General features: G+C 39.2%; 2 protein-coding genes across 2 annotated transcripts; one reads left to right on the forward strand and one right to left on the reverse strand.

Annotated features, from left to right (window-relative positions):
• The first annotated feature begins 705 nt into the window (after positions 1-705).
• On the forward strand, positions 706-5,150 carry LOC110865270 (beta-fructofuranosidase, insoluble isoenzyme 1). The gene is made up of 6 exons (XM_022114507.2): positions 706-1,048; positions 3,014-3,022; positions 3,145-4,007; positions 4,107-4,265; positions 4,355-4,611; positions 4,712-5,150. The coding sequence occupies exons 1-6, from the start codon at positions 847-849 to the stop codon at positions 4,983-4,985; spliced, it is 1,764 nt and encodes a 587-aa protein (XP_021970199.1). The 5' UTR covers positions 706-846; the 3' UTR covers positions 4,986-5,150.
• An 11,314-nt stretch (positions 5,151-16,464) lies between these two features.
• LOC110863929 (fe(2+) transport protein 1) lies at positions 16,465-18,047 on the reverse strand. The gene is made up of 3 exons (XM_022113140.2): positions 17,425-18,047; positions 17,199-17,348; positions 16,465-16,840 (listed from the first exon to the last, which is right to left on the reverse strand). Exons 1-3 carry the CDS (start codon positions 18,016-18,018, stop codon positions 16,535-16,537), a joined length of 1,050 nt encoding a protein of 349 aa, XP_021968832.1. The 5' UTR covers positions 18,019-18,047; the 3' UTR covers positions 16,465-16,534.
• Between the last annotated feature and the right edge of the window lie 5,607 nt (positions 18,048-23,654).

Raw genomic sequence — 23,654 nt, forward strand, 5'->3', positions numbered from 1 at the left:
ATAAATGGGGTGAAAAGTTCTTATTTTTTGGGTATCTTAAAATACCCCTCACTCATGCATTATAATATAGTATAGATTAAAACACATGGACTCAAAAAGTAATTTACTCTAAACTTTATATTTAATCCTCTTCTTAATTTTAATTATTAATGGTCAATTCCAAGTCATAAAATATTTTATAAAAACCAGGTTAGCACTTTAACTTTTAAAACAGGTAAAATATATAGGATTGACATTTTACCTATGTTGAGTGACTAAAGTGGAAAAAAATAAACTTTAAGTGGTTTAATTGAAACAATTTTAACAATTTTGTTACAATTCTATCCAATTTTCCGGAAAATAAATGAGGCATATTTTTATTTTCATGGCAGTTACATGCAACCATACTCATTATTTTCTGCTTTGGATAAGATAAGTCTACAACAAAAGTCAGTTATGATTTATGAATAATCTTTGAAAGAAAAATCAAATATTTACGGCTTAATTGTTTCAAATTTTTGAATATATAGTCAAACATCTAACAAAATATAGGGATTTGTTAGGATTCTTTTAAAAGTATTGTTTATTACATTTTATTTATTTTTAAAAATTGTTTATTACATTTTTTTTTATTTTTAAAAGATGAAAATCTAGAGTTGACAAAAGTAATCTCTAACCGGCTGCAAAATAAAAAAAATTGGAATTGTTATTCGATCCACATGTTATTAAACCATACACAACCTTGCCCTATAAGGCTATAAATACAAAACCCTTCTGAAACTACCATTCACGGATCCCTCATCAGTTTCTCTTGTAGCAAAACACACGCTTTGGTGTGTGTTTTCATCGTCTTCTTCGTGTTATATAATGATGAGGGTTTTCACTAAAATGTTCTGGGTGATTGCATTGGTGTGTTTGTTTCCATTGTTGGATAATATCAATGGCGGAGGAGGAGGAGTTATGGCTTTTCACAAGGAATATATCCACTATCAACTGACCACTACAAACAACGTCGATCAACTTTACAGAACTGGTTACCACTTTCAACCTAAACAGAATTGGATTAATGGTAAGTTTTCATCTTTTTTGTTCATAACATTATGCCAAAAAAATAACCCTCATTCTTCCTTCTAACAATGATATTTTGATTCATCGTAAAACCATATGTTTTTCTTAATTCGAACACTTTATTTATACTACAAACCAATCAATATAAACTAATACAAACCAATCAGATTATTTTATACTTTTTCTATTGTATTTCTTTTAAGTATAATTCTAAATTTGTAAAAAAAAAATTAAAAAATACATTTAAAGTATATTTAGTTCATGATGAAGCTTCCATGGATCATCTTCCCCTATATTTAATAGGGTCTACCTATTTGCACACCAACATGGCTATTTGTACACCAAACCCTACCAGCGTATAGGTTGTATAGAATTCAGAGCTTGCCCAGCAATCATTGGCACAGACAACCAAGGTTTATATACGCTGTGTATAGAGATATACGCTGTATACACAGCATATATAACGCATCAGAATTTTGTTTTGGTTATTTTGATGTATTTGTGGTATAACTCTATACGCAACGCATGGTGTAACCCTACACGTTGCGTATAGCTCTATATGCAGCATATATAAACCCTAAGTGTAAATAGGCAGCCTTGGTGTGTGAATAGTTTCATCATTTAATATTTGTGTATGTGGATCATCTTCCTCCTAGTGTTTTCAATTTTTTAAATTTGATATGAGAGAGAGAGAGAGGGATTTGAAAAAAGAAAAAAAAAAAGTCAAGCCAACCTTTTAATAGTTTCATCAATGTGTGTTGATGAAAGAATTAGTCTACTGTATTTGAATAATAATATGAAGTTATTAATCAAGTTTCAGGGGCCAGTCCATGCATGTAAGTCGTTTACTGTGGATGATTAGTCAGTTGTTTGTATACAACTTAAGTGAGTTTTATATATATATATTCTGTGTACTTATTTTAAAGTTTAGGATAATTACAATCAAGATCTACATATTATATTGCTAATATAATCTATATATTAGTGTTAATGACCTAATTCTAATTAGTCCCGTGTCTAATTGGATCTGTCACCTTTTAAAGAAAAAAAAGTCAAAGTCAACATTCTTGAAATCACTGCACACCTACACGCAACATATACAATGCAGGAACACGTACCCACGTGCTTATACACGCATACAAACTTTTTTTTTAAATTTAACTTTATTAAAAAACACCTCCGACCCAAATGGGCAAAATGTTATACAAGCACAGACACCCCCAACCCAAACAGGTAACAAATTACAACATGTACAAAGGGTATTTATACCAGTCCTCCCAAATAATATACTTACAGAAGTTCTATTTTTAACTCACGCATAACCCCTAAATTTTAACTCTCCAATGATGTCACCCAGGCTACATTTTTCTTTGATTAAAAATCGTATCGTTTCTGCCTTTAAGAAGGCGAAGAATATCATCTACGGGTTAGGTATTATGGCTTGTTGGTGTACACACATACAAACTAATATTCAAAATTGTTTATTTATTATAGTTATTTAAGAAATTTGTTTAATTTATATTTGATATTACAATTAAATATAGACCGACCTATACCTATAATTTCTTACCCCACGCAGATTTTTTTTAATCTAGTTTATTAGGCTACAGTTTTATCTAAACCATATAACGCACTCAAACTTATCATTATGTAGAGTCATTCAAGTTATTTGACATTTACAGGAATATATTTTTATAAATCAATTTAATTTAGTGCTGATAATGTATCCATCAGTCGTTAGAGCATCAAGATCATATAGGCTGGGTACAGGTTGAAAGGACAACCAGCCGATCCCGTTGACAATTTCATATTCCTTTGAATTTAGTTATAATGTTTTTATCTATTGGTTTATACATGATATTCATTTTCATTTAATCTACTTTGTGATTACTTTTTATCATATTTATTTATATTGTGTTACTGATGGCTTTTCTTTCTTTTTGCATGATGTGGGTAACCTACGTAGACCCGAATGGTGAGTTAATTCTTCTAACTTTCATTAACCATATAGTTTATAAATATTAATTTATCATAGAAAAGTATTTTTTTTTTTTTTTGGTAAAATGGATTTTAATTAGTGATGTTATTTTTTGGCAGCTCCTATGTACTATAAGGGATACTATCACTTATTCTACCAATATAACCCAAAGGGTGCAGTTTGGGGTAATATTGTATGGGCACACTCGGTTTCAAAGGACATGATCAACTGGATTCCCTTAGAACCAGCAATCGTACCATCAAAACCTTTTGATAAATACGGTTGTTGGTCTGGCTCGACCACTATCCTTCCAGGAAACAAACCTGTTATTTTGTACACTGGAATTATTGACCTAAAGCCCGCACCAGGCCACCAAGTTCAAAACTATGCAATACCAGCAAACTATTCAGACCCACTTCTAAGAGAGTGGATCAAGCCTGATGATAATCCAATAGTAAAACCAACTTCAGAGAACGTGTCGTCTTTTCGTGACCCAACAACTGCTTGGTTCAATAATGGTCACTGGAAAATGACCGTAGGCAGTAAGCATAACAAACGAGGTATCGTTTACTTGTACAGGAGCCGAGATTTTGTCAAGTGGACTAAGGCCAAGCATACACTTCATGACAAAAAGGATACGGGTATGTGGGAATGTCCCGACTTTTTCCCTGTATCAACCCAAGGAACGAACGGAGTGGAAACCTCCGCGCTAATGGGAGGAATTAAACATGTGCTTAAGGTTAGCCTTGATGTGACTAGGTTCGAGTATTACACGATTGGGACATATAACACAATGAAGGATAAATATTACCCTGATAGCACTTCTGTTGATGGTTGGGCTGGTTTAAGATATGATTATGGAAATTTTTATGCATCAAAGACTTTCTTTGATCCTGTTCAAAAACGAAGGATTCTATGGGGTTGGGCTAATGAATCTAGCACCACCGCGGAAGATGTCGCAAAGGGTTGGGCTGGAATTCAGGTAAAAAAATTTATATGTTGGATATATAAAATAGATTTGTAATTATCGAAATATAATTTATATTTTATAACCTTGTATATTGGAAATTATATTCTGTAGTTGATTCCACGTATGGTGTGGTTGGACCCTAGTGGAAAGCAATTAGTACAATGGCCAATTCATGAATTGAAAACGTTAAGAGGTGAGAAGGTGCACCGGCGTAATGTGAAGCTCAACAAGGGTGACATTGTTGAGGTCAAAGGAATTACCGCTGCGCAGGTTTGTAAGATATGCATTACTTGTACTACATTTGATTTGGTCATGTTAACTAATGTGATTCCATTTGTAACATTACTGATTTAATGCAGGCGGATGTGGAAGCAAGCTTTAAATTTTCGAGCTTGGATGAAGCTGAGACATTTGATCCTAAATGGTCTAAGTTACCCGCGGAAAATCTTGCGTTGGAGATATGTGGTATCACGGGTACTAAACAAGGGGGCTTGGGTCCATTCGGGTTTTTAACTTTGGCCTCGAACAAATTGGAAGAGCACACTCCTGTATTTTTCAGGATTTTCAAGACCACTGACAACAAGCATAAGATTCTTATGTGTTCCGACGCTAAACCGTAATATATCTTCTTTTAATTTAATTTATATGTAACAATGGTTATTAACTTATTATTGTTTCTAATCTATCATGTCATCATTTGTTTTGTTTTGATACAGTTCCTCATTGAACAAGGGTACGTATAGGCCATCATTTGCGGGCTTCGTGGATGTTGATCTATCCAAAAAGAAGCTATCCCTCAAGAGTTTGATTGATCACTCGGTTGTAGAGAGCTTTGGAGAGGGTGGAAAGACGGTTATAACTTCCAGAGTTTATCCGACGCTAGCAGTGGGCAAACATGCACATTTGTATCTATTTAACAACGGTACTGAGACTGTTACTGTTGATAGATTGGATGCTTGGTCAATGAAGAATCCTCTTCTGATGAATTAAACCAAGTCTAATTAGTGAAAACTTTATTTCCAACCATTTCATGTTGTGTTATTTTATTGGGGATTAGTTACATTCTTATGAATTTATCAACTTATATTCTGATTGTATTTAACTTTTCTCCTTTTCCAAGTTCTTTTTTTTAATTTGTTGGTTGCTTGTTAGATATGATCATCAATAAACAATGGTTAACTTGTGTGGTAATATGTAGGTTGGTTGCTTGTCAGATATCATCAATAAACAATGGTTAACTTGTGTGGTAATTAATAAGTATTTATTGGATTGACTAAACTTGTTGCTGATATATTCAAATAAAAAATTATCACTGTTTCGAGTCTCGACAACCCAATACAATTTTTACTATTTCATTTAAATTGATTATTAATAAGATATTACTTGAAAATCGATTTTTCCGTAACTGAACTCCACTCTCGTAGGGTTTTGACATAGCCCTTCGTTCTGTTATGGTTTAGAGTGGTATTTATGATATTGTTAACCTGCACTTTGACATAGCCCTTCGTTCTAGTATGGTTTAGAGTGGTATGGTATTGTTAACCTGCACGTACTAACTGCATGTTAGGTTTAATTTAATCGTTTTAAGATGATATGCTTAAATTATTATACTTTATTATAGGCTGGATCTATCCAGACACCTTCTCCGCCTATTATCACACTTTTTGTGCCCTAGACGCCTCGTATAGCTCTATACGAGGCGTATATGCACTGAATTCAAGGTGGTCTCAGAGGGTGTCGGGCACGACGTTTAAGGAACCCTATACGAAGGGTACAGCCCTATACGAGGCGTCTAAAATTGGTTTTTTTTTTGCTGAAATGAGGGGTGTTTTGGTGGGTTTTGGTATGGTTTTTTGGATAGTTTTGAAGATGTGTTTATTTGTTGAAAATTTTTATGGTTTTAAAAAAAGTTTTTTTTTTGTTTTTTACACTATAAAAAGTTTTTGTTTTTTAAAAATCAACTATTTTAAAAATCGGCTCTTTAAATATATTATATCGATTAAATATTATATTGTTTTTAACATTTTGCTTTTTTAAATATTATTCTTTCGATTAACATTTTATCTCTTTCAAATATTGTTTCCGTATTATATTCAAGGGATATATTGTTTCCGTATTATATTCAAAACATATTTTGTTTCCGTATTACATAAATTTAAGACAACAATCATTAAGTAACCGAATAACTGAAAACAAACATAAATATGACATATATAAGATAACTTTTTACATCCAAAACAAAAATATATAAGATAAGTTTGTACATCCATAATAAAAATAAAAACAACAACAGGTCTATGCATCCAAATCCGAATCCGAATCCTGATGCTGCTGCTGCAGCTGGTGCTGCTGATGTGGTGCTCGAACCGGTGGAAGCGGTATCGGGGGTAATCCCTCTCTCTCTCGTCTATCCTGCTCCGCCCGTACCAGCCAACCTACCAAATCGTTGAGCCTGTCAAGCTCGGCTCGTACATCCGGATGTAGCGCAGCTCCGGGGGCATGACCTGGAATAATGTGTCGTGGAAACTGAGGTGCCCCGGCAGGTGGCGGTGGCTGTGGCACCGCTGCACCGTCTACATCCTCCGGAGGGTCCTCCACGGGCACTGCATCAGCAGGATCTGCAGGAGGATGAACGGGCTCGAAATGCTCTGGTAGGGCCTCCTCTGTCCATACGCCCCCCTCGCGGTTTTTAAACCGCGGGCCAACGGCGAACCTCTTGATTACCTTCATCCCCCACAGCGTCTGAAAACCCATCCGCGTCGGCATGACTGGCGGCGTCCGTAGATGTGGGTCCTGGTGTGGTACGAGGCCCAATGAACGGGCAATGACGGTCACGTACGCCCCGCCATACAAAAATCCGCGCTCCTGTCGGTGATGGGCGGAGGCGTAGTACTGGGCTAGACCGTGTGCTAGCGCGCACGGCCTCCTATACAACAAACAATAAAGGAAAAAAAAGATCTGTGGTCGTACACCACTCACGGCTGTAGCCGCGCGCTGAAATAGAAGTAGCGAACAAATGGTGCAGATACCTGCAGATAGTGTTAGCGAAATACAAAAAACAGAGATTAATAAACAGTGCATATAATCACAATAATTGCAATAATAAACGTACATACCTGTATAGTGGGTCCCTAACAAACAACACCCTCCCCTTCGACTTCTCGTGCTCCCAATGATCCGCCCCCGCAATCACCTGCCAAAACCCTACAAGAGTGGGTTTTTCAACCACCACTAGCCCCGCTGTGTAAATCTCAGTCTCGATCTCCTCCTGCATGTATAAACCACAATGCACCGCAAACTCTGCTAGCGTCATCGAATGCATAACGCCAGCAAGCCTGAAAGAAACCTCAGGCGGAGGAGGAGCACCTGGGTGCGGGAGCGGCACTGGGACCCCAGGAGGGTAAAATGTGAATGACGAAAGGAACTCGACCAGCAGCTCCCTGTAGGTCGGCGTGTGCGCCAAATCAAAAAGACGATGCCACGGCGAATCGACAGGTATAAACCGATGCACTCTCGGCGTCTCAGCTATCCCGTCCATCGCATCCCAGTCGATCGCTGCATGCGATCCAATGTACATCCTCCTAAGCTTCTGGCAATGACGGGCGGCCTTGGTGCCGTCGGGAAACTCTAGATATGGATGCCCCTGCAGCGTATCCACAGGCGGTCGCCGTCTCCGTCGTGGACCCTGCTGAACCGGCTCTACGTGAATGTCATCGCCCGGAATCAGATCGTCCTCCATAATCAATCTGCAAATAAATACCGTATACGTATAAAAACAATAATAAATAAATAAATAAGTAAATAAGTAATTAATAAATAATAATAATAACATTAATAATAATAATAATATTTAATAACAATAATAATAATAATAATGTTTATAATAATAATAATTAATAAATAATAATAATATTAACAATAATTAATAATAATAACAATAATAATAATAATAATATAATAATAATTAATAAATAATAATAATAACAATAATAATAATAATAATATTAATATGTATAATATAATAATTAATAAACAATAATAACAATAATAATAATAATAATAATAATATAATTAATAAATAATAATAATAATAATAATATTTATAATATAATAATTAATAAACAATAATAATAATAATAACAATAATAATAACAATAATAATAATAATAACAATAATAATAATAATAATAATAATAATAAAAAGAATAATAATAACAATAATAATAACATTACAAAAAAAAATCAGAGCCTCGTTGGACCGAGTTAATTGATAGGTAGCATTTCGTAAGGTTTTGGAGTTCGAGTAATAAGACGTTTTAAGATATGATTAAGAATCTCGTGTATATGAGTTGAGTGAAAATAGATTGCAGAATAAGAAGTACGTTTGATAAAACAATGTATTTTGAAATCGGTATGAGTGGGTATTTTGAATAATGATAAACAATTTGGGTATAAAATATGTTCGAGTTTGCATAATAAGATATTTTGAAGAGGCGTTTTGGTAGCGATCACCTAGGTAAGGGAATCACCCCTAACTCGTTGGTGATGTCGTTTTTTTTTTTTTAAGAAAAAAAAGGGGAGTGGAGTTAGTCGTCAAGGTAAGGAAATCACTCCAATCTTAATGATATGTCTCCACTCGTCGTTACAAGGAATATGAAATTATATTATATGAAATCATGCATATATATAAATGTATGGAAAAGGTTCAATATGTTGTGTGCATGAAAAGAGAATATCGAAAGTATACTCAAGTTTGAAAGATTGCATCGTATAAAATAAATATTAGAAACACATGTTGATCAAAATTTGGATGGTTCCAAAACGGAACTTTGACTAACCAAAGTGGTCGAAAAGTCTTTCGAATTTGAGGAGCATGCTTTGGCCTAATAGGTAAAATACTCTCGCCGACAAGTCGGTTAACGGTATTTACCCTTCCGGTTACTACATGTCCTAAATCAATTGAAATTTCGAGACTTGGCGGGATTAATGAAAATCAAGGAGTGGAACTAGTCGACAAGGTGCGGGTTTCACCCCTAACTTGGCGATTTAGTATCCTAAGTGTGGTTGGTACTCGTCGAGTCAAAAGTTAATTTTGACGCTTTGACGAGGGTCCACTAGAATTTGAAATTTGAACTTCTCCATCAAGGTGAGGATTTCACTCCTAACTTGATGGTGAATTTCGTGTAAAAAGAAAAGGAAAGTGGATGGATTGAGAGTTGTTCACCAAATTATGGGTTTCACGCCTATTTTGGTGAACTCGTCTCGTTTGTGTAATATGTGTGTTGTCGGATTTAGAACAATCGAGTAAAACGCGCGAGGAAAAGTGTATATTAAAGATTAAACAAACAAGTATAACATGTCAAGAATATCACAATAAAAGTGAAATGATGAAGCGAATATTAACGCATAAAAAGTATGTCAAGAACGCACATAAAGGATAAAATGATGAAACAAGTATTAACACATAATAAAAACAAGTATAGCATGTTAAGTGTTAACACATAAGTGACACATATGCTTACAAGATCAAAAGAGAATAAATAAAAGCAAATAAGATAGCATGCTAGTAATTTCAAGTAAAACATACGAATAAAACTCTAGAACTATAGACTAGGTTAAAGCATTCCTACTTTTCCTAATTCCCTATAGTTATGGCTCTGATACCAATCTGTCACACCCCAACCAATGGCGGAAACATCGGGATGAGACGAAGTGTGAAGATTGCTAGAGTCATCATAACGCTATTTGTGACAATATTTAATAAACCGATTTCATTTCATAATTCTTTTGTCAACATTACAAAGAAATCAAATAACATCAATTTCAAAGGAAATACAATACAACATAATCAACATTGATACAACGATTAAACCTAAACGTCTATATGTGTATCTAGGCATCAACGCTACTTCATTTCATAGCATCATCGTCCTCAACCTGTAACATGTTTAAAATAAAGTTCAATGCAAAAGCAAAGGCGAGTATACAAGTTTGATACGTACATAGCAAAAGATAAGTTTGAACAATTCCTCATAGCAAGCATGTGATTCAAGATAAACATTTAAACATGGCATGTGTCTAACATATCAAACCAAGAAAATGCAATATGCTCATGACATAACTGATGATAAAGGGCGGGTCGTTAATCCTATAGCGCTACATATGTCACGGTTTGGCTCGTACGAAGTTAATGATAAGTTCAACACATAAGAATCACCCAAGTTTAAAGTATCAAGCCATCACGTATACAAGCATGTTATAGGAATGTTCATGTGTTTAAGCAAAATGTTCATGTGTAAGTTTGTTGATAGATAAAACATGTTACACCCCAAAAGTGATAAAAGTAAAAGGGGAATACGAGTATACTCACAAAGTTTGCATATGTTTTCCGATTATCCAATGTGACAAAGTTGCCGAGGTTGGAAGGTTGAATGCGTAAGGGTTTAAGTTCAAGCATGTTTAGAGTCGAGATTTGGAATGAAAGTGACATGAAAATATTATATCAAAATATTCATCTTCACACATAACACTTGTATGACACTTGGTAACCTCATGGGTTATAATGATTTTATGAGTTGAACACCCATAAGAATCATAACAAGGTTTAGGTCCTTAGATGATAACCTACTACTTTGACAAATGAATATGATTTCAACATCAAAGATTCGAGTGTACATAGATAGTATGTAGGTCGTATATTATACACATATTATTAAGTCCAAATGTTCAAGTATTCAAGTAAGAGGTAGAAGATTACATCTTCATTTAGGTACCTCAAGTTGAGTCATGGGTGTCATGGATGGGGTAGGAAGACAAGGCTTCCATTTAGGTACCCCTTTGATGTTCACCACTACACTTGATGTAAAAACAACCAAGGAGGGTCATGAACTAAGGTCTTTACATGTATGTAAAGTAAACTAACTAATAGAAATCATCAAATCATGTGAGGATTGTATGTTTGGACAACCCAAGTTGTTCCATAATCACTCATGTATCAAAGACTATGTTTGACATGATTTGTGGGTTGAAACCCTAGACAAAACACCAAGTTTATGAGGTTTAATCCTCTGATTTCAAATGTCTCAACCTTGTTTTTAAGCTTAACCAACCATGGGATAAGTTGTAAGCATTAGGACATAGGCATGAGATGTGTTAGACACAAGTTGCATAGGTTTAAACAAGTTTTGAAGAACATAAAAATCAAACAAAAAGTTTATGGACTATTTCAGGGCATTTCCAGGTCTGATTTCTCCAAGGAGAAGTCTAGGAATCGAACCCCATGATTATCCAAGCAAGTAGGAAAAAGAATCAAGTGAATCGGATAAGAATTGAGTGAGTTATGCTCATTTTCGTGAAGGGGTGTCAATCTGCTCGAACCTTTGCTTTCAGCTACGGTTTGGAGGATGTTTTGAGAGTTTTTAGTGTTGCAAAAGTGGTAGGGAGGCTGGTTATAAGTGGTATTTATAGGGGGAAGGATTAGGGTTTCAATGGGTTGGGCTTTGGAAGTGTTTAGAAGGGGTTACACCTTGAAACTAGCCCACAAAACCCAACTATATGGGGCTGAATTTTGCTGAATTGGGGCTGCCATATTTCTTTATTTTTTTATTTTTTTAAAACATTATAATGAGTAATTTTGTTAATTAAGTTGTGTAATAATATGCAACAATGTTTCCCCTAACTTGTAACAAGGTGAAATATGAAATAAAACATGATTTAACTAGGTAAAAAGTGTAATGTACAAGTATGTAACATGTTTGTAAGTGACAAGTATATGTCACATATTAGATGATTAACCGTTGTATAAATAAGCATATTATTAGGGGTTTTTAGGTATCAACAATTTGAGGACAAGCATGGACATGCATCGTGAATAAGTATCGTATAAGTATGAATTACAAATAAGGATTCGATGTACAATGAATTCGAACGTATGAACATGTATGAATATGTAGATGGTGAATTTAAAGAAATACGAATTTTATTTATGATCCAAGTCTCGGATTTTACAACGAAAAGACGACTACAATAATACAAGATTTCCAAAAATAGCATTACAATGCGAGCTTTCTAATTATGGAAAGTATGAAAAAGCAGGGCGTTACAAAAATGGTCATTTAATAAAACTTTTTTAATAATTAAAAAAGAAAAAGGTGATAAAGTTGCCGCCTCAGTTGTACTACTCGTACAGAACTGTACGTGTCGTCTAGGCTTCTAAATTACCTTTGAGCCCCTGTTAAAGGGCTATACTGGGGACTTTCAGGGGTAAAATAGTAATTAACATAAAACATTTTCAAAATTCAAATTTAAAGTAAAAGAATTGTTACCGCTCAAATAGACGACCCGTACTGGTCTATACGAAGCGTCCATTTTCAAAAAATTCAAAATTGAAATTCAGATATTCAAAATTTAAATTTTCATAAACCCGCTCAAATAGACGACCCGTACAGGTCTATACGAGGCGTCTGGATTAAGTAAAATTACTTTTTAGCCCCTGAAATAAGCCTAGATTGGGGGCATATCAGGGGCTAAATGGTCTTTTGGTCAACCTTATACGACCCGTCTAGCTCTATACGAGGCGTCTACTTGTATTTTTTTTATTAAAATTTTATTAACCTGTTTTAATGAATTCTAATTATAGAATAATGATAGAAATTATAATAAAAATTATAGAATTTGTAGAAAATTATAGAAAAATACTATTAATTACAAAAAAGATACTATTAATTACAAAAAAAAAATAGTATTAATTACAAAAAAAATACTATTAATTACAAAAAAATACTATTAATTACAAAAAAATACTATTAATTACAAAAAAAATACTATTAATTACAAAAATCATTCTTCCGTATAACTATCTATGTAATTAAGACTGGGGTTTGATCTTGGCCGAGGATTCATTATCGATGTATACCATTCTAGACGTGGCAAGTACATATCTTCCCATTGTTCTGTATGGGGTCTTCGGTGGGTCAACCTAGCCCGTGTGCTGGTGGCATAGGATAATCCCCTTCCAGTTTAACATGTATGAAGTGGTTCTCGTTAACATGTGTAAGCGTTATGAATAATGGTTGTTGATTAGCCGGAGGACTTAGTATTGGGAAGTAAGTGGAACTCGCACCCATGGTTGTCGTTAACAGGTGCACCCCGATACCGTACGTTTGTGCAATAAGAAGTCCTGCAAAGGGGAAGTCCATCCAGTGATTCTCCCCACAACCGGCCACTGAATCCCAAATTAGGCCCTGAGATGCGTGTAAAAATAACCTTCAGCCCATGCTTCAAATATTGGGAACCAGATCGATTCGTTCTGATCCATTTCTTGGACAAGGTCCCTTCGAATAAGCCCCCATGAACTCTTATCCATCCCTAAGCCCACAGCCACAGACCGAAACCCACAATGACCGTCCGGCATCACATCTCGTATGCACGAGACGTACGGATGGAACACTGGCGGAATGGCAGACTTAAACCGTTCGATGATTCCCACGTACTCGTCCCCAATGATTAAAGGAAAACCGTGATCATCTCGTGTCTCTTTCTTCTTAGAACTCTTTGAACGGCTTAGGCTCGCTTTGGGTTTTTGGGACCTTATAACCGACTGTTGTGAGGCCTGAGACGGAGCGTACGAGCTGTGGCGAGGTTTATCGTACTTACTTTGTCGTGAACCTTCAAAGCACGTGTTTGCATCACCGAAGGAGCTTCTCCTCAATTCTTCATCTATACGAGAGGCCTCGTCCAACCTTTCTTGTACCTGCTTTGTTGTTGGTCGGCCACGAGTATTTTGTTGGACAACCGGTGGTTTCTTGGTATAATAATAATAATAATAATAATAATAATAATAATAATAATAATAATAATAATATAATAATAATAATAATAATAACAATAAAATATTAATAATAAAATAGTAATTTATACCGTCTTTTTTAAGTACGGACTGTCCAGAATGGGAGGTGCTTCACCACTATATCTACCATACCCACCATAACCACCATATCCTCCAATGTCCGAATTGTTTTGATATCCACCATCACCGTCTCCTCCGTATCCACCGTGTCCCCCGTATCCACCGTATCCACCGTATCCACCGTCTCCTCCGTATCCACCGTCTCCTCCGTATCCACGGTCTCCTCCATATCCACCGTCTCCACCGTATCCACCATCTCCTCGGTATCCACCGTCTCCTCCGTATCCACCGTCTCCTCGGTATCCACCGTCTCCTCCGTATCCACCGTCTCCTCCGTATCCACCGTCTCCTCCGTATCCACCGTCTCCTCCGTATCCACCGTCTCCTCCGTATCCACTAGCATGGTATGAGTCATCTACGGGGGCTGTTTCATCAACAGGAGGATGTTTGTTCAAATCTAGAAACGGGCTATTTTGTTTTCCTTGTATACTAGACACAACCTCCTCTTGCTCATTAGAATCGGGAACGCCAGACTCCTCCAAAATAGACAACCGTATCATCATTAGTAAATAATAAACTAAAACAACAAGTAATTAAAACATTTAAGCTAATAACTGTTACCGGAACGCTTTCGTGCCCCCACTTTTCGCTAGAATACTGCCCGAAGATATAGTTGTCGTCCCAATATGATGACATTTCAACACTCCGGGATGATAAGAACGCAAATACAAACAACAAGAGTATTTCGAATAAATACAATAAGAAACAGAATGTGTGAATGTGAGTGTTTGTTGAATGCTCGGGTGTGGACCAAGAATGCACTGTAGGTTGCATTTTATGTGAGCTAAAGACGCCTCGTATAGCTCTTTACTCCCCGTATGCCTTTAAGTCATGTCAGACATAGTCTCATCATAGTCAAATCGGTCAGCCCAAGACGCCTCGTATAGGTCTATACGAGGCGTCTAAGTACCCTCGTATTGACCCCTCGTACAGGGCTAGACTCCCCGTCTGATGTGGCTGATGTGACGTTGTACGAGGTGCAGAAGCTGGTCAGGAAAAGCAACCCTATACGCCTCGTATAAGGCTATACGAGGCGTCTAGAAGGGTGTGGAAATAGGGAATAAGGTGTGTGAATATGTAGACCCTTATTATATTAAGAGTTGTTTGGCAACATTGTGCTGAGCGATTAAGACCAAACATAGACTGTTTTAGATTTCTTTTATTTGTAACTAATTATTTTTTTATCTTTTGACATTTTCGTTTGAGTCAATTTATATTTCCTTTGAATCCAAATGGAAACTTTTATTTGAATGCCAATTATTGATACCAAAATTCAGGATGAAATTATTTAACTAGCTAATAACTAATTTAGAATGTTGTTCCAGTTAGCTATAAATTTTTGTAACCATGCAATCAATCAAGATATTATTTCTACTATTGTAAAAAGTTTCATAAGGTGAATGACTTAATGAAATAATTGTGAAACTTAATTGGTTGTTATTTAGTGACTTTTATCTTCACAGTTTCCTCCTTTAAACCTGAGAAAGAAATCACTACATAGTAACCAAATTTTATGCCAATGATCTCTAGATTAAATGGTGGAGGGCTTGCATTTTTCTTGAGAGATGCAGGTTCGACTCCCATTTGGTGCAGGGTGAGGCATTGGTGGGCAATGATAGGAGACCCAGGGAAACCTAGGTTGGATCCTTGAGCCAAACGGGTTTTACCGGTAATTTCACCGTCGTGCCTACGGGTGGGTGGGTTACCGGGTTTTCCCCGGAATTGGTGGTGGACTCGGGTTACTCTCGGAGTACTGCGTTTGTCCAGTGGGTGCCCCGAGAGTGCTCGGGATTGAGTTTGTTGGCCGTTCAAAAAAAGTAACCAAATTTTATATGTGTTCCATTTAAGTCATTAAGTTTGAAATAAGTAACATGTGTAAATACTTACACTAATAATTGAACAACATTAAAACTTTAGTGGTTTTGGTGATTAGAGAAAAGAGTGATTTTTATGAAACGTTATATGAAGTTATTTATTATTTGGTTAAATATTTCTGTAAATATCTCTTAATACAATGAACTAGCTAGAACGGGTACAAGACAACATTTTAAGGCTTTGTAGACGTCTATTTAACCCGAAAAAAAGTGTTCACTTAGGATTTGGCGATATCGATGATTCAATTGTGCAACGCAATATGGGAAGGACCGACTTCATATCCTACACTAGTACTAGCAGTGACCAAAGACATGGTACCTGGAGTATCTTTACAGTTTACAGATTTTATAGCTGGTCCATTCAGAATCCTAATATAATGAAGTAAACTAAGTTTAGAGAAGAAAATAACTTAACTAGATCATGTTTCTTTTATTGGGCTTTATTCTTTATAAACTTGTTTTCAGATAGTCTTTACTTAACTTCCTTTTCTGACATGTTTATTTAGATCTCCTTGATTGATCATTGCATATCAGAGTATATCATCATATACAACTGCACTAGAAGAACTAACATCAGTTAACCTCGGACACAACGATTAACCTTCATTAAAAAAAACAAAACCGTGTTAACTCCACATTCATACATCCCCTAATAAAGAATTACAAAAACACATTGCAAAAATTGAGTGCAAAACTGTTTATGCCCAAATCGCCATCACTGACATGCCTCCAGCACCTAGAATTACTGCAAAATATGAAATTGTTTGAAGTTTCATATCATTTTGAAGCTTTTCCCCCATGAAATCTGATGCCAGCAAATCCACCAGTGCCATGTAATTCAGCAGCCCTGCAGACACCGCATTTAGAATTCCAACCACCACCAATGCTGTTGGACTATTTTCCTGGTACACATTAGACAGGCCTATCCCAAGTGCTATTCCAAATGGAGTTGTCACCGAGAAGAAAAATACCATGATCGCCTTCATTTTCCTCTCGTAGTCCGCCTATAATCATCAATTTATATCAAATGTTGCACAAAAGATTTTGTTTCAATTCAAATATTAATGCAATGCAATAGGAGAAATGAATATTTTTTTGGAGGCTTAGGTGTATTAGAGATTTTAGAAGCGTTTCTAGGTTGCACCAGCGGGCTTTAACCTAATTTGACAAAGGCGTGAGACTAGTAATCTCTTAAAAGTATACCAGCGGACTTTAATGAATTGTCGAATCAACTTTACTTTCGCATGACACGCCTTTGTTAGATTAAGTTAAAGTTCGCTGGTACAATAATAACCAGACTACCTAGAAACACTTTGTTAAATCCCTAGACCACCAAAAAGAAGTCAGAAATGAAAACTCTACCTGAAGAATGCAACCACCAAGGCCTATTCCTTCAAAGAATTGATGAAAGCATAGAGCCGCCACAAGAGGTCTTATTGTGCATACATTGTCCGATGCACCCATCGATAGTCCGATCACAACCGAATGTACAACTATGCCTAGCTCCAATACCTGCATTTGAATCTAACATAAGTCATTTTGACCAGAACCCTATAATAGTATAATTGGTTGGTTTAACTTTAAATACCTGAGCAACCACCCGGTACCGCCTCAACTGTGAAGCCGGATTATCATTCCCAGATGAACCATGACCATGGCAATGACCCAATGTTTTCAATTCCGGATCCTGATTTTTGTCTACCAGATTGGGTGTTTTACACTTCTTGTACCAGCTCATGGCATACGAATCAACCATTAATGTAAAAACCGCCGAAAACATCGCGATAAACGTGGTGAATGGGAACTTACTCCATGGTTTTTCAGGCAAACATTTGGATGTCAAACAATCAAACGAGTCAGGTAACACATGCATGTACCCGGTTGCAAGTATCACACCCGAAGCAAACGCTTTAATCAACACAAAGAGTTTTGTATCGGGTTGTAAAGCGGGTACCGACCGCGATAGTATCGGTAACAAGACGCCCATCATACTTGTGACAAGAATTGCAACAATGGCAATGAGTTTAAGATTTAAAGATCTAGTTTTATTGTGGCATGGACCGTGGGTGGACTTCTGGCATTCTTGTGGGAGGTTGTTGGGTGGTTGTCCGGCGCCGTGAGACAGTGGTGCGACGGTGGAGAGCAGGAGGAGAGAGAGGATGAGGAAGTAGAGTTTGGCCATTGTTGGTACGGAACCCTACGATGGATGGGTTAAGGTTTAGTGTAGGGTTTTGTTGAATGTTTGATATATTTAAGGAGGAATAAAAGATTTGGGGTTGTGTAAATGACTATATTGTCCTTGTGTTTGATTGTTTTACTGGTAGTTGGAAAGGGTAGATTGGGAAAGTGTCAAGATTTGGCAAGGCGTGAGCATGGCTTTGGTGAGACTGTTTGTGGCTGCTGATATGTCATTTACGGGAACTGATTTGGCGTTTAATAGTCCGACGTGGAAATGAAAATTGGTTTGTTGTCAAATAATTATGCTACTCGGTGGTATGGTTGATGGAGGATGGGCCTCCACGTCAGCGCCACATAGGATGGGGCAAAAAGGATGGACTTAAGAAAATGGGAGTTGGGCCTAAAATATATATGTATATGTTGTATGTATATGTGTGTGTGAGTAGAAGAGGCACAAAATTTTGTCCTTATGCACCCGTCCTCAATGTCCCACCCCTGACGTCCACGACGCCAACGAGCCACCCGGAATGGTGTTTGGGGGTGACGACGGGCCAGTAGAGAAGCCCACTTTACCCGCTTTGGACTATTTTTCTGAAAGCCCAATTACGTATAAGCCCACAAGATAGAGCTGTCTTGTCCATTAAGGTTTCTCTTCTTTTGTAACGGGCGGGAAACAGCTAGCAAAAGGAACAGAACTCATTTAATGCTCGATAAGAAAAGGATCTCGTCTGAATTACTGTACTTCTCCGGCTGGGCATTAATTAAGGGGGGCATCTCACCGTTGGGGGGCCAGACACGTGTCTGCACCCCCCGAGAACTACCAGAAACCGTTAGATCACGTGTGGGAGATCTCTGATGAGATGAGAACTGGCTATTATATAAGAGAAGGCATAAAGGAGCCAAGGAAGGTATCATCTCCGGCACCCTCTCATTTACTACACTCTCATTTACTCACCTCTCATTAACTTCCGACCAACATTCCCCCATAATTAATACACACACACATATTAATTAGATTCACACCAAAGAGGAAACCTTCCGGTGATTATACTCATCAGAGGAAACTCCTCTCATTTTCCGGCAAGTTTACTTACTCTCACGCCGGAGCTTGGTCACGGATCCCCCTCCCGGGGTCCTCCGTGGCGAGGCTAACGGTTTGCTCTTTTGTAGTAACGAAGATAACGTCTCTTGACGTCAACGAAGATCCATCTAACGTCATCCGGGAGTTGGGTATTCGACATTGGCGCCATCCGTGGGACATCAGCCTGCTCGGTGTTCCCACATCAAAACTCGACGTCTAAAGAGCAGCTTATCCCATCAAGAACAACATGGCAACCCCACATAACTCACGAGTCACTCAGACGGCACAAAACGATTTGGACAAAGTCACTGTAGAAGATGTTACCCATGAAGAGGGTAACGAGAACCAGGTAGAGAACCCGGAAAATGCAGAGCATATCACTCCTGAATTTGTGGCCATGCACAGGGAGAAGTTAACAAAGTGCCTTGAAGATTTAAAGAGACAGGAAAAGCTCGACAGCCTCAGGGCTAGACTTTCTTTTGACACACCCTCCAGCCAAGAAGGAACGAATCTTCAAAACAAGAACAGCAATGGCAGCTGGAAACATTTATGACTGCCCTGAGGCAGATGTCCTCAGAAGAAAGGGAGGATCTTATCACAGGCCAGAAGTCCAAAGAGAAAGGGAGGGAGAAAGACAACTTTGGTGATAGTGGCTTGGATCAGCCATATCTACCACGAGATTTATCCGAGGTCTCAAAGTTCACACGAAGAGTCGCAGAAGCACCCATGCCCCCCAAGACGAAGTTACCCCCGGACTTTGACCGTTATGATGGAACAAGAGACCCCGAGGACCACCTGCATACCTTCTGGGGAACGGGACAACTAGGAAGATGGCCCATGCCAGTATGGTGCCACATGTTTGTGCAAACTCTGACGGAGGGAGCTCGGCTTTGGTTTGACAGCCTTCCCCGGGGAGAATAGATAGTTATGAAGAGCTAAGCGAGAAGTTCCTCAGAAACTTTGGCCAACAGAGAAAAGTGGTTAAAAATCCGAATGAGATCCTTCACATCAGACAAAGGGATAACGAGCGAATAGACCAATACATGGAGAGGTTTGTCAAGGAAAGCATGAACATTAAAGACGTCCCGGAGATCATGAAGATCAGCAGTTTCATAAACGGGTTGAAGCATGCACAGCTGTGTGAAAAGTTGGGGGAGGAGTTCCCCCACTCATTTGACAATCTTATGGACAGGGTTAGGGCCTTTGTCAGGGGAAAAGACACAGTCAGCAAAGCGAAGGAGACGGATGTCACCCCTCAGAGGGCCACCCCAGCTGCAAGGCCCCCTGATAAAGGTACACCTTATTCCCGAAAACCTGCCTTTGATAGAATGTTACACGACAGAACAAGGCCCTCATACTCCCCATATGGACCCCGAGGGAGGGGTCCCCCTCCTTACTCCGACAGCTTCACCCCTCTCACCAAGACCCCAAGCGAGATACTGGCCACGGAAAGGATAAAGAACTCCTTCCCGAGGCCACCACCCATAAAACCGGGACCGAAAGCACAACCAAACGAGTATTGTGATTTTCACAAAGGTTTTGGGCATAAAACCGATGATTGCATGTACCTAAAAAGGGAAATAGAAACCGCGGTGAAAACAGGGAGGTTAGCCCACTTGGTCAAGGAAATCAAGGAGGGGGGAGGGGATCGCAAGGGAAGAGATGCAAGGGAGCCAGGGAGGGCAGATGTTGATATGATTAGAAGGAGGAACGAATTCGATACCACCCGAAGTGTAAAGGCCAGGATCCTAGGCTCCCCGAACTGCATGAAAGCTCCCATCCTTATGCCGTACCTAGAAGAAAATGAGGTGCAACGACTCCCCCTGAACATCTCAGCCATAATAGCTGGGCACAAGGTGTCTCGAATACATGTGGACGAAGGGTCAGGTGTCGAGGTAATATATGAGCATTATTTCCTCAGATTCGACAGGGATGTAAGAGACAGGTTGGAAGAAGATTCCATCCCCTTAGTAGGATTCAACAACAGTGTGTCACACCCCTTGGGAAAGATCAGGCTCCCATTCACAGTCGGGGTAGGGGATCGAGTCCGAACGATAAATCTGACCTTCACAGTAGTCAGGGCACCCTCAAAGTACAATGCGATCTTAGGAAGACCCGGAATTGGAGACTTGCAGGCACAGGCATCCACCCCCCACGGGGCTTTAGTATTTCAAACACCAAAGGGTCTTGCGTGGGTTAAATCCGCTTATGAAGTAGTCTCTTCCGTATCCAAAGAAGAAGCACCAGAAAAATCCCAGGGGAAGGGAGTAGAGGAATGGGTCCTCTGTGACAGGTTCCCAGAACAAACAGTCAAAGTGGGGAGCCACTTAAGTGACAAATGCAAGAGTGCCCTGAAGGAGTTGCTCCTCCATAACATAGATGTGTTTGCGTTTCAACATGGGGACATGACGGGAGTCCCCCGGAGCCTAACCGAACACCGGCTCAACACTTACACATGGGCGAAGCCGGTAAAGCAGAAAAAGCGGAGCATGGGACCTAATAAAAGAAGGGCTGCTTGTGAAGAGACCCGAAAGCTGCTCAGGGCAGGGATAGTCAGGGAGGTGAAGTACCCGTCCTGGATCGCCAATCCTGTTATGGTGCAGAAGAAGGACGGGGGGTGGAGGATGTGCATCGATTTTCAAGACCTAAACAAAGCATGCCCTAGGGACTGTTATCCCCTCCCGGAGATAGACACCCAAGTGGACTCTTTGTCCCAATACCCCCTGAAGTGCTTCCTGGACGCCTATAAGGGGTACCACCAAATCCATATGTCAATAGAAGACGAGGAAAAAACCGCCTTCATCACAGATGAAGGAACATTCTGCTATACCAAGATGCCCTTCGGCCTCAAGAATGCTGGGGCCACATATCAGAGGTTCATGAACACCTTGTTTAAGGAGCAACGAGGAAGGAACTTAGAAGTGTACGTCGACGATATTGTTATCAAAAGCTTGACGGAGATGGCCATGGTAGATGACATAGCCGAAACTCTCAACACTATGCAAGATGTGAACATGAAGCTAAACCCCGGAAAGTGCTGTTTCGGGGTAGAGGAAGGGAGTTTCCTGGGAGTAGTGGTCACCAAAGGAGGAATCAAAGCTAACCCGGAAAAAACCCAGGCTGTAGCCGAAATGCGATCTTCCAGGTCCCTGAAGGATATCCAGCAGCTAAACGGGAGACTCATAGCGTTAAACTGTTTTTTGTCTAAAGTAGCTGACAAGACCCTTCCCTTCATGAAAGTGTTGAAAGACCGCCTCCAGACAAACAAGTTCAACTGGACCACAGAGGCTGAGACTGCCTTCCAAGAAATGAAAGCTTACATCTGCAAGCTCCCGACGTTGGCCACCCCGGTACCCGGGGACCCGTTGCTCCTGTATCTATCCGCCTCGAAAACGACCATAAGTGCGGTTATGATGGTAGAACGGGAGGGGAGACAGATCCCCATATATTTCATCAGCAGAACGCTTAAGGGGCCCGAGGAACGATACATGCCCCTGGAGAAACTCGCATTAGCTCTTGTCTTCGCGTCCCGAAGACTCCGGAGGTATTTCCAAGGGCACAAGGTTACCTTGATGACCGATCAACCCCTTCAGAAGGTACTCAGGAGCCGGAGCTGTCAGGACGGTTGGCTAAATGGGCTGTGGAGTTAGGGGAACACTCTCTGGAGTTTAAGCCTAGGACGGCCATGAAGGGACAGATACTGGCCGACTTCTTGGCAGAGGTCCCTGAGGACGAAGAGAAGGAACTGTTAAAATGGGAATCCTTAGAGAAAGAAGAAAGAGAGAAGGAAGACGAGGCGGTGTGGAAGTTACTCACCGACGGAGCATCCAGTGAAGAAGGGAGTGGGGCAGGAATCACACTGGTAAGCCCCGAGGGGGTCGAGCTGACGTATGCCATAAGGTTGGATTTCGAGAACACCAACAATACTGCAGAGTATGAGGCCCTCCTAGCGGGGATGAGGCTGTCACAAAAAATGAAAGCAAGACACGTAGAGGCTAGCACTGATTCACAACTGGTAGTGAAACAATACCAAGGAGAATATGAAGCCAAAGATGGCACCATGGCCCAATACGTGGCGAAAGTAAGAGAGATGGCTAAGGCATTCAAAACTTTCAAACTGGAGTATATCCCCCGTGGAAGAAACAGGAAATATGATGCCCTCAGTAAGCTGGCCTCGGTAGCATTCGGCCATCTCGCGAAAGAAATCAAGGTGGAGGTCCTGACATCTCCTTCCCTTAACGCAAAGGAGGTTGCTGCGATTGAGGGTACTCATGAAACATGGATGACACCAATCATTAAGTTCCTCCGGGACAGAATTCTACCCGAGGGGGAATGGGCAGCCAGAAAGATAAGGGTCAGAGCCCTGCAATATGAACTAATCGAGGGGGAGCTATATCGAAGATCATATCTGGGCTCGTCCCTGAAGTGTGTTGACATGGAAGAGGCTGAATATGTGGTTAGAGAAATGCACGAGGGGATTTGCGGAATGCACTCGGGGCCAAGGACGATAGTGAGAAAGGCAATGAATGCAGGATTTTACTGGCCACGAATGTATGAAA

This window comes from Helianthus annuus, chromosome 6 (genome assembly GCF_002127325.2).
Source record: "Helianthus annuus cultivar XRQ/B chromosome 6, HanXRQr2.0-SUNRISE, whole genome shotgun sequence".
In the NCBI taxonomy this organism is placed as follows: Eukaryota; Viridiplantae; Streptophyta; class Magnoliopsida; order Asterales; family Asteraceae; genus Helianthus; species Helianthus annuus.

Coding starts and splice junctions, on each gene's coding strand:
- LOC110863929 (XM_022113140.2), bottom strand. CDS start 18,018: ATGGCCAAACTCTACTTCCTCATCCTCTCTCTCCTCCTGCTCTCCACC. Junction 17,349..17,424: donor GGTACCGGGTGGTTGCTCAG/GTATTTAAAGTT, acceptor ATTCAAATGCAG/GTATTGGAGCTAGGCATAGT. Junction 16,841..17,198: donor TTGGTGGTTGCATTCTTCAG/GTAGAGTTTTCA, acceptor TGATGATTATAG/GCGGACTACGAGAGGAAAAT.
- LOC110865270 (XM_022114507.2), top strand. CDS start 847: ATGATGAGGGTTTTCACTAAAATGTTCTGGGTGATTGCATTGGTGTGT. Junction 4,008..4,106: donor AGGGTTGGGCTGGAATTCAG/GTAAAAAAATTT, acceptor TATATTCTGTAG/TTGATTCCACGTATGGTGTG. Junction 4,612..4,711: donor ATGTGTTCCGACGCTAAACC/GTAATATATCTT, acceptor GTTTTGATACAG/TTCCTCATTGAACAAGGGTA.